Source organism: Marmota flaviventris, chromosome 9 (assembly GCF_047511675.1).
Source record: "Marmota flaviventris isolate mMarFla1 chromosome 9, mMarFla1.hap1, whole genome shotgun sequence".
NCBI lineage: Eukaryota > Metazoa > Chordata > Mammalia > Rodentia > Sciuridae > Marmota > Marmota flaviventris.
The window spans coordinates 58,544,083-58,563,585 of NC_092506.1; the positions used below are offsets into that span (position 1 = coordinate 58,544,083).

At 37.4% G+C, this 19,503-nt stretch overlaps 1 protein-coding gene across 1 annotated transcript; it reads left to right on the top strand.

The window, feature by feature from the left end:
- The first annotated feature begins 4,180 nt into the window (after positions 1-4,180).
- LOC114098467 (olfactory receptor 51I2-like) lies at positions 4,181-5,125 on the top strand. Its single transcript, XM_027942713.2, has one exon. The coding sequence runs from the start codon at positions 4,181-4,183 to the stop codon at positions 5,123-5,125; it is 945 nt and encodes a 314-aa protein (XP_027798514.1).
- Positions 5,126-19,503: the final 14,378 nt, after the last annotated feature.

Below are 19,503 nucleotides of genomic sequence, written 5' to 3' on the forward strand. Positions count from 1 at the left end.
TCTATACTATAAACATATCTGTCTCTAGAAGCTTCCTCCTATCCTTTTTTTAAAATTTTTTATGATGACTACCTCATTAGGTCTACCCTCTTAGGGGCTCTGGTGTAGATCAGTGGCAAAGTACTTGCTTGGCATGTGCAAGGTCCTGGGTTAGATTCCCAGACCTGACCAAAACAAATAAACAAAGCAAAAAACTACCACTTCCAACAAAAACCAGATCTATTCCCTTAGAAAATTTTTGAAGTCTTCAAATAATTCTGTTAGCTATAGGCACTGTCTGGTAAGAAGATCTCTAAGAATTATTTCCTTACTTAACTAAAACTTCATAACCTTTGATCAACACATCCTCACTTTTTTGATGCCTTTTTTTGTGTCAGGTAAAGTTAAAAAGTTATTTAAAGAACATGTAACTTGTATGAGCAAGCCCATGATGTAGGCAGAACTACTATTCTTGTTTTATAGGTAAATTTGTGAGGCCACAGAACAGATTGAAGGACTTGCTCCGGAAAACACAGCTCATAGGTGGGGAAGGAGGAGACGAACTAACACAGTCTGATTCCCAAGGCCAGGACTAGCCTGAGGTGGAGTTGGTAACTAGCACCACTGAGCAAATGCTTGCAATTCTTGTCTACCCTTTTAAAAAATCCAGCAATTCTCTTAATGATGTTCACATAGAAAAGTGGCTTTGGATGTAGGTCAGACTATAAGATGGCAGATTGTTGCAGTGTACCTAGTCTGAGGATTTTTTTCCTGGTATGAGATGTTCAGTGCTAAAACTAGTACATTCCAGGCAAAGCAACATGGCCACCCCATCTGCTGACTCGAGATGGTGAGATTTTGTATGGTTAAGTGATTTTACTTCTTGAAATCTATTTGAGTTGTGCCATGGTGAATGGAAAGATCCATAATCTGGGAATCAGTGAGAATCCATGGGTAGGAGATTCAAACTAGCTCTGTTGTTGATTTACTGAATAAATTCTGTCTAGGTCTCAGCCCTTGAAGATGAAGAGTTGAATAATATTGATCACTTTAGGATAAACCAGTTTTGACTCTTAATTTCTTTGAAACATCTAAAGGGGAGAAATGACAGGGCATAGAGGTATCATCCACTCAATATTTTTTTCATGCTCCCTAGAGCCCCAGCCATCTCTTTTTACCCTGGATTTATCAGACCCAGGGGACCTTAACAGGTGGCTTTATAGAGCTCCCAGGGAGCTGATGAGGCTAGCAGCAGGGCTCTGTGCAGAGCTGCTTACACAGTATGTGGAGTCTTTGGTGTTCTCCCTGTTGAGCACCACAGCTACCTCTCTCCCAGTTTCATCAGTTACTCTGAGGAGGTAAGGAGAAACTTCAGCTCTTCTCTCATAGAGATCCTCAGAAGCCACATTCATTGTACTGGATTCTGAAAACAACTGGAGTACAAAGATTTGAAGAAGAGGCTGTGATTTTAGAGTTTTTTTTTCTGCATATCATTTCTATCTCTGTACTCATACTCCCCATCTAGCCATTGGTGCCCGAAACTGCACTATGCCAGCCTTATTTCGAAGCTGTAGTCTGTGGGTTCTGGGATGCATAGATCTGGCTTAGAAGGGCATCTGAGGTTTTGCTAGGTGTGAATGTATCAGTATGATTAACTCATGCTTCAATTAAATAGCAGATAAAAAACTGATTCAAAAGAAGAGAGACTTTGATGGGAAAACTGAAAGCAGAAAGTTAATTTGAGGATTGCTCGTGAATCTTAGACCCTAAAAGTTCATCTTCCTTGTTACTTTCTCTGTTTTCATTAATTCATTTTTACTCATGTGTTGCAAGAGGAATCTAAATATGCACTTTAAATGTTTTATTCTGTACTTTTTCTATTTTATAAATGTGAAAATGAGCTATGAGGAAGTTAATTAAATTCACAGCTGGTATGTGGCAAAAGTGAGATAAAACTTTAGTATCAGATGTTTACTTATCTGAATCCGATTACACTAGAAACATGGGTAATAATGTCTTCTTCTTAAAAAGTTTATTTAGTACACATGCTTAAAAATTAAAAGTAGAATTGGTTATCTCAGAATCCTAGTCCAGGGTACTAAATGCCAGTATCCTTGCCCAAGCATTGAGGATAAAATGAGAAGAAACAGCCAATTATGGGAGTTTTGAACTTATTAAGAGAGAAAGATACTATTCAAACAACCAAATATGTTTCACTCTAATTTTAAAGTGTGATAAAATCAATGAATTAAAAATATATGTAAGTGCATGTAAGAGGGCCTTACAAGCATGAGAAGCAATGAATGATTAGAGTAAATGGAAGCTAATAAGTTCCTGGATCTGTTGTTCCTGCTGTCTGTCATGGTGCAGATTTGGATTCTTATTTGAATTTTTATTTCCAAAGGTAAAAGAAACCATTGGAAGGTTTTCAATAGGGCTATAAAATCATTTAACTTTATTATTATTATTAATATTATTATTATTATTATTATCTACACATGACAGTACAACGATCTTGACAATTCATACATTTGAATCAAATGATATTATTATTATTTTAAATATTTTTTTAGTTGTGGATGGACACAGTATTTTTATTTATTTTTATGTGCTGCTGAGGATCGAACCCAGTGCCTTGCACATGCAAAGCAGGTGCTCTACCAATGAAATCTATTTGAGTTGTGGCATGGTGAATGGAAAGATCCATAATCTGGGAATCAGTGAGAATCCATGGGTAGGAGATTCAAACTAGCTTATTATTTGTAAAAGCCCTAACTTATTATTTGCAAACAAATAATTTGCCTGCTTTGTGTAGAATAGATCAGAGAAAGGTTGGCCTGAAACCAGGTAGTCATTAAAGAAGCCTGTGTGAATATATCCTGGTTTAAAGAAGTTAGTTATATATTAGAGAAGTGATCATAGATTAACTAGAGCTCTGAATAGGAGAAGTGACAGAGGTCAAGGGTGTCTTATGAGTTTTTCTGACATAAAGCCTATAAATAGATGGGGAAGGAATTTAATGAGACGATAAATATTGAACAGGATCAAGTATGACAAGAATAAGTTAAATGTCCTATTTTATGTTTGAGACACTAGTGAAATCTTACAATTGAGAATTGATGCATGAATGAATAACTAGAAGAGATGCCTGGATTAAATATATAAATTTAGGACCATGAATGTACAGAGGAATAATAATGTGGACACTATGAATAGAAAATAAATGAGAATATTACATGTGAAAGAAAATAGATAAAATGGGTGATTATTAGAAGGATGTGAGAGGGTAATAAGTTTATTATTACTTTTTGTTTCCTATGATTGTAGCTCTTAAAACTGATCTTCAGAAAGGAAGAAGCTGGTAGAGAATAGGGGTATATCTGAATGTTGACCGGAGTGATCTACCCAGACTCTCAACTTAGCCTACCTATTGGAATAGCTTGAGAGATAAACAATGAACGAGAGCAACAACAACCATCAAACCCTGATTCCTCAGTTCTCTCTACAGAGTTTCACATTTAATTGGTATAGGTGTGGTCTGAGGAAAGGGGTTTTAAAAAGTTCCTGAAATGAATCTAACATACATTGCAATTTGAGAATCTGACTTAAAGTTAAAACAAACTTGGGAACATGTAGGGCAGAAAACACCAAGAACAATCAGCAGTGGAGGACTGTGGGGTGATGGACACTTGGTGGATGAATAAGAGATGCAAGCAATGAAGAGAAGATGAGGTCCTGGAGTGATGGTGGTGTGCAGGCAGGAGAGGAGAAGCAGCTGAAAAGACGGAAGAAAGAGCACGAATCATTAGCTTCAGATTATTAAGAGGCATTGTGCCTCATTTACTGAAGAAGCTGATAGCTAGGAACAAGTACAAAGAAAAAGTCATTCTTCATAAGTGGGGAAAGATTAGATCCTCTGACAAATGCAGGGAGAAAAGGGGAGAATATAGAAAAAGGAGACTAAGGATTTCTTTGGAGAACAAGCTGGAGCCCATGGCAAATATAAGGATACTGCAAACAGTGGAGGGTCTGAAATGTAATCTCCTTCTTTCTGGCATCCCCATGGTCTATGGTATTGGAAGCTACATGTTATTGTCCCTTATTTTCCTAAGACACTAATTGATTCTGATCATTACTTTTTCCATCAAGTGTCCTCACATCACTATGGTTGTATTTCCCTCAAAGGCATTCAGAAACTACGATGAGAAGTTTGGGGACTAACCTCTCAAGTACCACCAGCTTCACACTCATGGGCTTCCCAGAGTTGGGAAGCCTGGAGCACTGGCTGGCCGCCCTCCTCCTGCTGCTTTATGCTGTCTCCATCCTAGGCAACACCCTGATTCTCTTCATCATCAAGGAGGAGCAGAGCTTGCACCAGCCAATGTACTACTTCCTGTCCCTTCTGTCTGTCACTGACCTGGGGGTGTCCTTTTCTACACTGCCCACTGTCCTGGCTTCTATGTGTTTTCATGCTCTAGAGACTGCTTTTGATGCCTGCCTGGCCCAAATGTTCTTCATCCATTTTTTCTCCTGGACAGAATCTGGGATCCTGTTGGCCATGAGTTTTGACCGCTATGTGGCCATCTGTAACCCTTTGCGCTATTCTTCAGTGCTCACTGATGTCCATGTAGCCCGCATGGGAATATCCATTATCATCCGCAGCTTTTGCATGGTCTTTCCACTTCCTTTCCTCCTGAAGAGGCTGCCCTTCTGTAAGGTCAATGTTCTGATCCATTCGTACTGTTTGCACCCTGACATGATCCGCCTGCCCTGTGGAGATACCACCATCAACAGCATGTATGGCCTGTTCATTGTCATCTCTGCCTTTGGTATAGATTCAGTGCTCATCCTCCTCTCCTATGTGCTCATTTTGCGCTCTGTGCTGGCCATTGCCTCCAAGGAAGAGAGGCTCAAGACACTTAACACATGTGTATCACATATCTGTGCTGTGCTTATCTTCTATGTGCCCATGGTTAGTGTATCAATGGTCCATCGATTTGGGAAGCATGCTCCTGAGTATGTGCACAAGTTCATGTCCTTGGTCTATCTCTTTGTGCCTCCAATGCTCAACCCAATTATCTATTCCATCAAGACTAAGGAGATTCGTAAGAGGCTACACAAGATGTTTTTTGTACCCAAGCTCTGATTAGGGGGAAAGGTTCTAGAAAATCATGCATGTTGGAGATTCTTGCTATTGGTACTGTTTGAGTTCATCAGGCTAATTCTTTGGAGTTTTTCAATCTCCTTCTAAACACGGAATGACAATTTTGTGCCTGGCTGTTGTTACCTGTTGTAGTTTATATACAGTCTATAATATCAGGCTGCCCTAGGATGGAAAAAGTATCCTAAGTTGCCACAAATACTTTTTCCTGAGTTTCAACAGGAAGAGGGTTTTGAATTAGATCCTTAGTCTTAATATCTTAGTAACCCTATGCTTTCAATTAAATCTAAAAAAAATAATGTATGCATATATACCATGTTATAATTGGGGACTATGTGACTTGAGATCATATGTTTCACCCACAAATTGTGAAGAGAATAATAGTTTTGAATATCTTTAAACTTAAAATTATAGGTATAAATGACTTTTTTTAAACCCAGCTTACAATTTTGAAATATGAGTACTCATATATCCATTAAAATGCAGCATACATTCTTGTCACAATTACCATGTAACATGAGCCACATGAAACCTGACATTTAGAAGTTTTAAACTATGAGAAATATCTTAGGATAAAGGCATATGCTCTCATCCTCGAATGAGCAGAGAGACAATTCAGCTTTCCCTGAGGAGCTACCTGGCACACTAAACGGAAAGCAACAGATGTTGGTGATCAGTGGAGGACAAGTCCCTAGTAGCAGTGCAGCTTGGCTTCACAGTCTGCTGGAACATGGGCTTCCTTCCTAGGTTGAGCAACCCAGCCCAGAGATTTCAGCTCATCCTGGGACAGAGAGGGGAGAAGCTGAGGGATGTCAGGAAATTTACAGAGAGCAGCTGTGGAAAGGGAAGAATTGTCTGAAATCTATTCTAATGAAACAGCCCACACCACACAGGCAAGTGAACCCTTGGAAGAAGTGAGCTAGTGCTGTGGTGGGGTGTTCAGTGGGCAGTAGACAGACAATGGCAAAACTCAACTTTGAGGGACAATTGGAAAAAGCAGAGTTTAGGCAAAAATTCAATCTTTAAATCAACATCTCTCTCTCTCTTTTAACTGAATTATTTAATCTAATTTGTTATACATGATGGCAGAATGCAATTCATTTCATATTACACATAAAGAGCACAATTTTTCATTTCACTGATTGTGCACAAAGTATTTTCACACCATTCGTGTCTTCATACATGTACTTAGGGTAATGATGTCTAACTCATCCCACCATCATTCCTACCCTCTTACCCCTCCCTCCCCCTCCCTCCCCTTTGCCTTATCTAAAGTTCCTTCATTCCTTCCAAACTCCCTACCCCATCGAGTCAGCATCTTCATATCAAATAAAACATTTGGCCTTTGGTTTTTTGGCATTGGCTTGCTTCATTTAGCTCTATATTCTCCATGGATGGCCATTTACCTGCAAATGCCATGATTTTATTCTCTTTTAATGCTAAGTAATGTTTCATTGCATATATATACCAAAGTTTCCCTATTCATTCATCTACTGAAGGGCATCTGTGTTGGTTCCACAATTTTGCTATTGTGAATTGTGCTGCTCTAAACATTGATATGGCTGTGTCCTGTGGTATGCTGTTTTTAAGTCCTTTGAGTATAAACCAAGGAGTGGGATAGCTGGGTCAACTGGTGGTTTCATTCTAAGTTTTCTAAGGAATCTCCATACTGCTTTCTATGTTGGCTGCACCAATTTACAATCCCACCAGCAATGTATGAGTGTGCCCTTTCCCCCACATCCTTGCCAACACTTATTATTATTTTTTTTAAGAGAGAGGGGGGGAGAGAGAGAGAGAGAGAGAGAGAGAGAGAGAGAGAGAGAGAGAATTTTAATATTTTATTTTTTAGTTTTCGGCGGACACAACATCTTTGTTTGTATGTGGTGCTGAGGATCGAACCCGGGCTGCACGCATTCCAGGCGAGCGCGCTACCGCTTGAGCCACATCCCCAGCCCACCAACACTTATTATTGTTTGTATTCTTGATAGCTGCCATTCTGACTGTAGTGAGTTGAAATCTTGGAGTAGTTTTGATTTGCATTCCTCTAATTGTTAGAGATGTTGAACATTTTTTCATATGTTTGTTGATTGATTGTATATCATCTTTTGAGAAGTGTCTGTTCAAGTCCTTGGCCCATTTTTTGATTGGGTTATTTGTTTTTTTGGTGTTAAGTTTTTTGAGTGCTTTATATATTCTAGAGATTAGTGCTCTAGCTGAAATGCTTATGGTAAAGATTTTCTCCCATTCTGTAGGCTCTCTATTCACCTCACTGATTGTTTCTTTTGCTGAGAAGAAGCTTTTTAGTTTGAATCCATCCCATTTATTGAGTCTTGGTTTTAATTCTTGCACTGTAGGAGTTTTATTAAGAATACTGGGGCCTAATCCCACATGATGGAGATTTGGGCCTACTTTTTCTTCCATTAAGTGCAAGGTCGTAAATAATCATTCCTAGGTCCTTGATCCACTTTGAATTGAGTTTTGTGCATGGTGAGAGATACAAGTTTAATGTTCATTTTGTTACATGTGGATTTCAAGTTTTCCCAGCACCATTTGTTAAAGAGGCTACCTTTTCTCCAGTGTACATTTTTGGTGCCTTTATAAATTGACATTTCTTTAACTGTATTTTTGCTCTTAAGAACACGAAAGCCTGGAGATGTGGCTTAGTTGTACAGCACTTGGATAACTTGTAGGATGCCCTGAATTCAGTTTCCAGAATCAGGGGCTGGAGAGGGGGAAGTCAGATAACTTTTCTAAAAGATCAGATCATATCCAACAAGTAACGTGATAAAATTATCTGATCAAAGCTTGAACGTAAGAGCAGTAAAAACTTGAATTTCCAGTAGATCCCTCTTGTTTGCTGAACTGAGAAACCAGGAAACAAAATAAAAACCTACAGATGACACCTTCAACATAACTATGAAATAGGGAAAACCTAGGAACACTGTCCCCGTTGGGGAGGCCTAAATCCCAAACCAAAAGCTGAGTGGATGGTTTTGAGATTGGTTGGGGATGGGGGATGATACTTTCAGGCTCAATTGCTTACAGAAATGAGAGGGTCAAGCAGTGCTTTCATGGTTAAGCATTGGAGAATCTCAGAAATATAAAGCAAATGAGCTCTTCCAAAAGGATAGAACCTTAACCTGAAGGAAACCAAATAAATAAAGTTCATATGGGTGAGAGACAAAGAAGGTTCTGAGAATGTAAGGGAAATAGCTCAGATAAAGCAGAAACAGGAAGTGCAGCAACTCAATACAGTTCTCAATCTGAAGGCACAACTTTGAAGCAAAGTCTGTGGAGTTCTAGGTTGGAACTGGAGAGGGCAGAACATCCTCCAGAACAGACTCATCCTGAGGTGGCCTCAGAGACAGTTGGAACTTTGAACTATTTGCCCAACTACAGAAAGGAAGCAACAGCAAAGTCACTGGAGGAGCTATTCTGCCATCTCTTCTTCTCTGGAGCATCCTCCCAGTGACCCTGGAACATCATTCTTTCTTTATTTATAGGAACAGCTAAAATTGGGGTGGGGAGATGGGTAGTGCTAGGAATGAACCCAGGAACTTGTCCATGCTGTGCAATACTCTACCACTAAGCCATAACCTCAATCTATTCTTTTCTTTCTTTCTTTCTTCTTTCTTTCTTTCTTTCTTTCTTTCTTTCTTTCTTTCTTTCTTTCTTTCTTTCTTTCTTTCTTTCCTTCCTTCCTTCTTTCTTTTTAAAAAATTTTGCATGTTGATGGAGCTTTATTTTATTAGCTTATTTATATGCGGTGCTGAGAATAGAACCCAGTGTCTTACACATGCTAGGCAAGTGCTTGACTATTGAGCCACAACTCAGCTAATTTTCATATGGGCAAAAAAATGGAAGCAAAATAGAAGAAAATCATCAAGGACAAAATGAATCCATGACTCTCAAAGATATGTTGACATTAGGAATCTACAATCTCATTTTCAAGATGCTTTTTTATATTCTAATATTTCAGTATCTATATCTGAAATTATAAACCATGTTAGTGAGTTCAGTAGTTTTTTTTAGGTTTTAAAAAAAATGCATCTCAATCTCAACCACACAATAGAATCACATCATAAGGTATGTGGATAGCAAGAATGAGTACTCGTGTAACACTGAAAGATATTTGGATCATTTATATAAACATATGCTTATTTTGTTTTGCTGCTGCTTAATAAATATGAGCAATTTCCCTAGATAAGAGACTTGTTAAAAAAAAGCTTTTTCTTTCTGAGATAAATTAAGTGGTAAAATAGTATTTTATGAAGTGTATTGACTTTAAAATAAATGATAAATGTCAAATTTGTTTACAATATTTTTTTTTTCCATGATAAACTTTTTTTTTCTTTTTTTCTTTTTTTTTATTGTTGGCTGTTCAAAACATTACATAGTTCTTGATATATCATATTTCACACTTTGATTCAAGTGGGTTATGAGCTCCCATTTTTACCCCATATACAGATTGCAGAATTACATCAGTTACACATCCATTGATTTACATATTGCCATACTAGTGTCTGTTGTGTTCTGCTGCCTTTCCTATCCTCTACTATCCCCCCTCCCCTCCCCTCCCCTCCCCTCTTCTCTCTCTGCCTCCTCTACTGGCATTCATTTGTCCCCCTTGTATTATTTTTCCCTTTCCCCTCACTTCCTCTTGTATGTACTTTTGTATAACTCTGAGAGTCTCCTTCCATTTCCATGCAATTTCCCTTCTCTCTCCCTTTCCCTCCCACCTCTCATCCCTGTTTAATGTTAATCTTCTTCTCATGCTCTTCGACCCTACTCTGTTCTTAGTTACTCTCCTTATATCAAAGAAGACATTTGGCATTTGTTTTTTAGGGATTGGCTAGCTTCACTTAGCATAATCTGCTCTAATGCCATCCATTTCCCTGTAAATTCTATGATTTTGTCATTTTTTAATGCAGAGTAATACTCCATTGTGTATAAATGCCACCCCCCACCCCCCCGCGCCTGCCAGGTAGGCGGAGCTGTGACCACCAACAGAAAAGGCCCAGTGGCCCGCGGCAGGACAGAGCTTCCAATCACTCCTGCAAGGTAGGCGGGCCTGGGACCCACCGGCAGAAGAGGAGCAGCGGCCTGCTGAGAGGCAGAGCCGCCCCCCACCCCCCGCGCCTGTTTACAATATTTTTGTAGGTACCAAAGCCTGAGAGTTTTCATTAAAAAAATTTCCAAAAATGATATTTGTTTAAATATAAAGTCAAATCAAATAGTCTGAATTATATTTAATAACTCTTTCACACTTTATAGTCACAAACTTTTATTTATATATTATTTGTGGAAGTATTTTTATAGATGTTCAGTTTGTAAATGTTGAGTGGTATTTCCTGTTGAATGTAGTCATAAATAATCATTCTGTGTTGAATAATTGAAGTGTGAAACATTTCCCATCTCCCGCATAAGGTTTTGAATATGTCTTGTTCAACAATAATTTATTTATTTGAGTTTTAGATTTATTATACTTAACTTTTCTATATTCTCAGAAATTTGTTTACAAAATTGCTAATTCTCAAACTTTTGTGTTAAAATCACAGAATATATTTTGATTTCATATTGTGTCAATTACAGAAAAAGCTACTTGGCAATTTGTCAAGTTTAACTTGTTCAACATTTACTGAAGAATTCATCTTAGAGATATTGAACTTGGCTGTTAAGACTAATAAAGAGCTGGGCACGGTAATGCATATCTGCAATCCAGCAACTCGAGAGACTGAAGCAGGAGGTTGCAAGATCAAAACCAACCTCAAAAATTTTCTGAAACCCTGTCTCAAAATACAAAATAAAAGGGCCAGGAATGCAGCTCAGTGCACTGAGGACCACATGTTCTCTCTCATATGTAGAATGTGGAAAAAAGTTGAAAAAAAAAATAAAGTGGATTTTCAACCAGTATTGTTTGTTGTCTATCTTTCACTGGCAAAATATAAATCTCCAAGTAAAGACTTATTTCCCCCATCTAGTATTTGCTTTAAACATGTAGCCTGGTGGTTCTCAGACTTTGCTCTGGCAGACAATTCAAGAGAACATTTACTTCACATCCCATTCCATCGCACTGCAGGCATTCTATACAGAAGACAAGTGTTACCTGTTCTCTCTTATATGTGGAATTTAAAAAAAAATTGACTTGAATGTAGAAAAGTGATTATTAGAGTTTGTGAAGGAGAGGTTAGAAAAAGAGAAGCTGGATTTGTTTAATGAAGACTTTATGCATTTATTGAAATACTATTCTGAGCTCCCTTACTATGTACAAATAATACTTGTAAATGCAATAAAAAAGAAAAAAAAGGGAATATCTATTCAGTAAACAATCCTAGGGGATGTTAATATAACATATTTCTCCCATATCACTTCTGGTGGTTTTTTCTCAAAATCACTCATGACTAAATCCCATAATCATGAGTCTTAGTACCATCTTTGGTATACTGTAGGTTTCTGTGCATATTAATGATTGAATACATAAATGAATGAGATGTTATGATACTTACAGAGTAAAAGTCTTTGGGAGGGAATGTTTTTTACCACAAGAATTACTTCCCCACCCCAACAAAAAAATCTCCACACTGATTTAGAACTGGAGTTGAATAGAGGACAGTGATGAAAAACCTTAGGGAGAATTTCCCGAGCAACATGCTTGGCAGTAAGTTAGTTAAGATTGATGTTGTCTCATATCCATTTCTGATTTTTGAATTTCTATGAGTTGAGACCTGTTTGTCATCTAAACTTGTCATGTACCAGTTCTTTGGGGGACTGACACACTCCTATAGAGAGTATAGGAACTATTAGCTAGTGACTGTAGTTTGCATTGAATAGTTTTAAAGACTTATGCAAATTTGAGTGAAATATTAAGTGTTTAGATGTTGTTAACTGATGTCAGAATTACATATGTACAAATCAGATCAATGAACAGAATTAAATAATTACATAGAGATAATTTAATGCCTTTATTTTCTCAAATGTATTTGATGAACTAGCCTTCCATGTGTAATGAAAGAAAAGGGAAAAACACTTTTATAAGTATGAGCAAAATCTGTACCTGTCTACCCTTAGTGTGACAGAACCATGATGCCAATCTTTGTTTCTGATATTCATGCTTATTTGCTGCTTGCTCAACAATCTTCTTCCCCTGCAAAGGGTAATTCCCAAGTAGTGACTCTTTACTCATTGTAGCTAGAAAATAATGATTCACCTCTGCATTTCCTTCTATCCTTCTATCTATTTTTTGAAGATAAAAACACTACATAATATATACCTTTCTAAGGCTCTAGTGTAGACCAGTGGCAGAGCACTTGCTTGCTAGGTGCAGGATCCTGGGTTAGAGTCTCAGACCCAAACAAACAAAAAAGTCTATCCCCTTGGTAAAGTTTGAAGTCTCCAAATAGTTCTGATAACTAGAGACATTGTGTGGTATAGTAGATCTCTAGCAATCGTTCTTCTATGTAACTGAAACTTCATACCCTTTGATCAACACCTCCTCATTTTCCCAGTGGTTTTGTGTATGTGTCAGATGAATTTAATAGGTTATTTTCTTACTTATCTTATTATTTAAAAAGAATCTGTAGCGCATATCAGCAGGCCTATGAGATAGGCAGAACTATTAATCCTGTTACAGGTAAAGTCATGAGGTCACAGAACAGATTGAAGGACTTGCTCAGAATAACACAGCCCATAGCTGGAGAAGCAGGAGGTGAACTAACACAGTTTGACTCCCAGACCAAGACTAGTCCAAGCTGGAGTTGGTAACACTGTCAGGAGCTGCTCTGGAAATACACACCCTTAAGTCTTGAGCAAGAGATACTGAATAATTATTGCGCCCTGCAATAACTTGGGCTTTACCTCTGCTGGGATAATGAGTCATGGCTTCAGGAGTAGGTGTCACCCAGTGAGGTTGAGTTACACTCACCAGTTCCTTTGTAATCCTACCCCTTTGCCCTTTTTGGGATAGAATATTCTATGGAATCTCCCCCTGTGTGTCCTCTATATAAGAATACAGAATTCCAGCAGCTCTCTCTCTTTCCAGGACCCTTAAATTCAGAGAGCTGTCACAGATTTTGAAAAGGTACTTCTGTGTGTTTGTGTGCTTTCTTTGCTGTTTTCTTAAATTATTGGAATAGTCAGATTTTGTGAACCGAACATTAGATAGCCAGCTAAGATAGATAGCAATATAACCCCACTGAGGAAACACTTGAAATTCTTCTCTGTCCTCTTGTTGAATTCTACAGCCAGACACATCTCACACTAATGGTCTTCCTTTAGGCTGGACACCTACAAGATGCCAAATCACAAAGGAGCTCATCCATTCATTCTGAAACTATTTGTTGAGTATCATGATATGCCAGATCCCTCATTAGACAGAAAAAGAATCCTTGGAGAATAAAGAAGCCTTTGACACTACCTCTGAACTGGCAGTTTTGACCATTTGCTATACTAATTAAGAGTACCTTATTTTTTAAAAAAATTGATTCCTTAAATTTAAAATCTATAAATGACAGTAGAATCCACTTAGATATAATTATACAAGCATATTACACATATTATGCTAATTAGGACCCATTCTTGTGGATATATACAATAATGGGATTCATATATGTACATAAGAAATTATGTCAGATTCATTCCACTTTTTTTCCTTTTCCTAACCTCCACCTGCCCTTCATTCCCACTAGTCTAAACTTAATCCATGTGTTCTGAATTCCAGACCACTCTATTTTACACTAAATCATATAATTAGATATATTTATACATATTTCAGTATATAAATGAAAAATTAGTTATCTGCTAATAAATCTTTTGTCATTTAAAAAATAGTACTTAGGTTTTAAATGCTAGTTGTCACATTTTGTGACTGTGGAAAAGTGACAACTCATTGTACCTTGGTATGCTTAGATGAACAATATAGACAATGATAACATCCTTTTAAAAAGATATTTGTGATGTTTAGATGAATCAATATAGTTAATCACCTCACGAAGCTCTCATTAAGAATGTGCGGATGTTATTATTGGGAAAATAGAGTTACAGTGAAGAAAGAGAAGATGTGGTGTTTACTGTTTGTGGTATCCCAGAAAATGCATCTGTAATACAGACTTCAGGGGCCAAGATTTTGCTAGTGCACATTGGCTTAGATTAACTAAGGTATAAAAGTGAGTCAGGGAATTTATACCAGACTTTTAAAAAAGGCTCTGGATTGGAAACCAGTTTCATTTAAAAAAAATCAAGGAAAGTCCCAAGTGTGGATTATTTTGCAAAGTAGTTCTGCGAGGCCAATACTTATCTAGATAAAATGACAGAAAAGCATAGGTTAAGTAAGTGTGTGCAAATCACATGTATCTTACCACATGATAAATCCAATTTTACAGAAACTTATGGAAAGAATGCTATACTTCCATGATGATGGTGCTGGTTGTGGCATAATTATTAATCGTCTACTATTTCCTAAATATCATGTTGTGAGCTTTGAATAAATAAAGAATAACAGAGACATAAAACCACCTTTGATAAAGTTTACATATTAAGGTAGTGGAGAGACATTAAGTAATTTATCAATTGCACTAACTCCTTTAATCACCATTCTACAAAAGACTAGAAATTTGGTGCACAGTCTTGATCAGTGTCTATCAGTATAATGTCACCTAGGCCAGGGAGTGAGGGGAATCCTCCATAGGCCAATAATGGTTAAGCTGAGGATTGGTGAAGCCCAAACAAGGGAACTGGTTTCATTAAAGTGAAAAATCAAGTGAGGTCCCAAGTGTGGATCATTTTGCAAGATGGTACTCTGAGGCCAATACCCTTTAGATGAAATGATAGAACAAAGAAAGGCTACCAAGGTGCCAGAACAACACTGGGGAAGGCCTTCAGGTAGCTGTGGACCTTGCACATTCGAGGACCTGAAAATAGTCATTATGGCTGTAACAGAAAGAGCAAGAGGGAAAAAACTCAACATGAATTTGGAAAGGAATGCAGGGGCCATGTCATAATGCCCTATAGGTGACACCGGAGCTTGGAAATTATCATAATGGAAATAGAAAAAATGTGACTGAATTTGATTTAGTATTTCTTCAATGTGTGAAAAATGGATCAGAAGAGGGCTAAGTAGTGTGGGGGAAATGAGTCAAGATGCTGTTGTTATAACCCAAGGTTGAAATGTTGATGTGATGGTCTAGAGAGGAACTGTGAGACTTCAAAAGAGTCAGTTACTAACAGGAAGACACCCAGGAGGTGGAATTGAGAAAGCATAATAATATTTCTGCAAGTAGAGTTTATAAGTCAAACATTAATTTACTGGTTCTTACCTTTCTCCCTTGGCCATTTCTTTTTTTTTTTAATTTATTTTTTTATTGGTTGTTCAAAACATTATAAAGCTATTGACATATCATATTTCATACATTAGATTCAAGTTGGTTATGAACTCCCAATTTTACCCCAAATACAGATTGCAGAATCACATCGGTTACACATCCACATTTTTACATAATGCCCTATTAGTAACTGTTGTATTCTGCTACCTTTCCTATCCTCTACTATCCCCCCTCCCTCCCCTCCCATCTTCTCTCACTACCCCATCCACTGTAATTCATTTCTCTCCTTGTTTCCCTTGGCCATTTCTGATTCATCCTTCAGTTCTCAATCCACACTAAACTTCCAAATTACTCCAAGTTTCTCCCTTTAAAGTGGTTTTTATTTATAACACCCTAAAGCTCAACTCTGAAGCAAATCAATGCATGATACTATTTATTTTTCTTGATGTGCTGATTACTGTGGGAGTGGAGAGAAGGTTTCTCTTGAACACTGCTGTGTCCCATACTGCCTTCAATGAGGTTCTCTCTTCCAATTGGTGATTGGTATGTGCGTGTGTGGTGTGTGTGAGTGTGTCAGTCTGTGGTATCAGTGCACTGCCATGGTTTTTCATCATGGATCAGAATCTTGATTTACCAATGATTTTATCTTATGGAAGTTTTTATAATCTCTTGAATCTCAGGAATTTTACCAATAAAGGACAGGTAGAAATCCTGATTTAAGGTTTGTATGAATATTAAATAATGTATGTGAAGATTCTAGTCAACTTACGTCATGTAGCAGGTTGTCAGTCAATGGTTACTGTTCTGCATATACTATCTTTGTAGTATGACTAAATGATTCAAACCTTAAATATTTCAGAATCATGATATTTTTATAAGGGTTTCTTTATAATCTCTGCTATGACCTCTGGTGATGTATGCTAATTAATTTAAGAAGAAAGACTTGTTTTGTTTCATTTCCAAGTAATCGGAGCCACTTCCTTGCCCTCCCCAACCTTCATACACACATTTACAACCATCCACACATACAACAATGCAAACACAGAACCTACAAGCAGACACTAATGAAAGCCTTTAGAGGCACTAAGTGCTGAATAGCTTCAGTTTTCCTCCATATAAATTTTAAAACATTAAAAAATTAAACTTTAGAACAAGTGGAAAGAAGCTCAAAAATGTTTTAGACTTCCTGCAAGGGAAACTTTGATGTTTTAAAAAATACTAATTTTAGGTACAATCTAAGATATAAAGGGTATACATTAAGTCTTTATATTCTAATGCTTTTACTCATCTTGCCTATTGAATAATCAGTATATAATTCAGACACAATGAAGGAAATTCATAAGGTTTGCTCCTACCCAGGCACTTGGTTGATGCTCAGTATATATCTGTCTTTCTCCTATTCATCTACAGTCCTTGTGATAAGAGATAGCATGGATAGTGGGGATAACTATGGTCTGCAACAGGATAATTATGATTAAATAATGACTCTGTGAAGGCTTTTTCTGTGCACATCAATAAGCTTTTAATCTTTCTGTTTCCATTTCTCTATTCCAAGTATGGATGTTAAACAACTTGGTGCACGCTATTCTAATTTTAAGATCCTTAAATTAGTATTTGGAAAATAAGTCTGGCAGTTGAAAGCCCTGAAAGCCAAAAGGACTTCTTACCTTTTATTCAAGTTGCTCTCTGACACATGAACAGTTAGCAAGTCTTTGCAATAGATTTTGTTTCGTAAGTACTTTTTTATGTGTTGTTGAATCACATTTGCCCATACATGTAGAACTGGTATTCTATTTAAAACTGAAGAGTTTGAAATTTGAGCATCAAACAATTTTACTAATAATGCTCTTAATGAAGGAGCTGGGTTTCGATGTAGGTCAGACTATAAGGTGACAAATTGTTGCAGTGTACCTAGTCTGAGGATTTTCCCCTGGTGTGAGATGTTCAGTGCTAAAACTAGTACATTCCAGGCAAAGCAACATGGCCACCCCATCTGCTGACTCGAGATGGTGAGATTTTGTATGGTTAAGTGATTTTACTTCTTGAAATCTATTTGAGTTGTGCCATGGTGAATGAAAAGATCCATAATCTGGGAATCAGTGAGAATCCATGGGTAGGAGATTCAAACTAGCTCTGTTGTTGATTTACTGAATAAATTCTGTCTGGGCCTCAGCTCTTGAAGATGAAGAGTTGAATAATGTTGATCACTTTAGGATAAACCAGTTTGACTCTTAATTTCTTTGAAACACCCTAAGGGGGAGAAATAACAGGGCACAGAAGAATCATCCACTCAAGATATTTCCTACTCCCTGGAGCCCCAGCCACTTCTTGTTGCCCTGGATTTATCAGACTCAGGGGACCCTTAAGAGGTGGCTTTATAGAGCTCAGAGCAGGGAGCTGATGAGGCTGGCAGTGGGGCTCTGTGCAGGGCTGTGTACACAGTACGTGGAGTCCTTGGTGTGTCTCCCCTTGTTGAGTACCTTAGCTACATATCTTCTACCATTCACAAGAGCCACCCTGTGGAGGTAAGGAAGGAACTTCATTCAGGTCTTTCCTCACCAGGATACTCAGAAGCCTCATTCTTATTATCAAATTCATAAACACCCTGTAGTGCAAAGAGTTGAAGAAGAAACTGATTTTAGAGAATGTGTTTTCTGAATTTTACTTCTATTACTTCACTCATACTCTACCTGTAGCCATTGGTGTCTGATTAGGAAAGTTGGCAGGTAATGAGTTCCTGGCTCTGCTGCTGCTGCTCCTGCTGTTAGCAATGGTACTGATTTAGGTTGTTATTTGAATATTTACTTCAAAAGGTAAGTAAAGCCACTGAAACGTTTTCAGCAGGGCTGTAGCATCATTTAATTTATTATTTGTAAACAAGTAACTTGGCTACTTTGTGCAGAATCGATTTGAGAGAGGGGTTTGGTTTTAAGCCATGTGGTCAAGAAGGAAGGCTCTGACAATATCCTGTTTTAATTATGCAGAGGGATGAGTTTCCATTGGAAGTGAGGTGGAGATGAGAAGCTAGGTCTAAGTATGTATTATAAAAGTGACAAGAGATTGATTAGATTTCTCTGTAGGAGTGGGTGAGAGAGATCAATCATGCCTAACATTTTTTTTTTTTTTTAATAACATGGACTCTGTGGATAGATCGGTAAGAAAATTATGAGATGATAAATATTGAAGACGATCAAGTATGACAGCAATGAGTTAAATATTGCCTATTTTATGTTTGAGACACCAGTGTACAGTAAGCTCTCACAATTTATTGAGAATTGATGCATGAATTAATAGCTAGAATAAATGCCTGAACTAGAATCATACATTTGGGATCATTGACACACAGATGAATAAATAGATGTACATTATAAGTTGAAAATAACTTGAGAATATTAATTCTGAAAGACAGCATAAAAATGGGTGATTACTATGGGGATACAAAAAGAAAATAAGATTGCTATTGCTGTTCTTTCCTTTGATTGTAGTTTTGAAAATTGATCTTTAGTGAGGAAGAACAACTTTAGCTTCCTATTGGAATTGTTTGGGAGAGTGAAGAGAACAACACACATAAACATATAATTGGTATGGGTATGATATGAGGAAAGAGGTTTTAAGTAATAAAATTTCGGATCCAACCTATATGCCATTCAGTAGATGAAAGGATAAAGAAAATGTGGTATCTATACACAATGGAGTATCACTCAGCCATAAAGAAGAATGATTTGTGATAATTGCCAGCAAATATATGGATCTGGAGACTATTATGCTAAGTGAAATAAGCCAGACCCTGAAAACTAAAGGTCAAATGTTTTCTCTGGTATGAGGACGCTAACACAAAATAAGGGAGGCAGAGTGAGGAAAAGAATGCAAGTTCAGTAGATTAGACAATGGAAAATGGAGGTGGGTAGGAAAAGGAAAGACAGTAGAATGAATCTGACATAATTTCCTTATGCACATATATGATAACAACACAGTGAATCACACCATCATGCACATTCATAAGAATGGGATGGTAACTAGAGTAAGAGACATTCTATGCTTGTATAA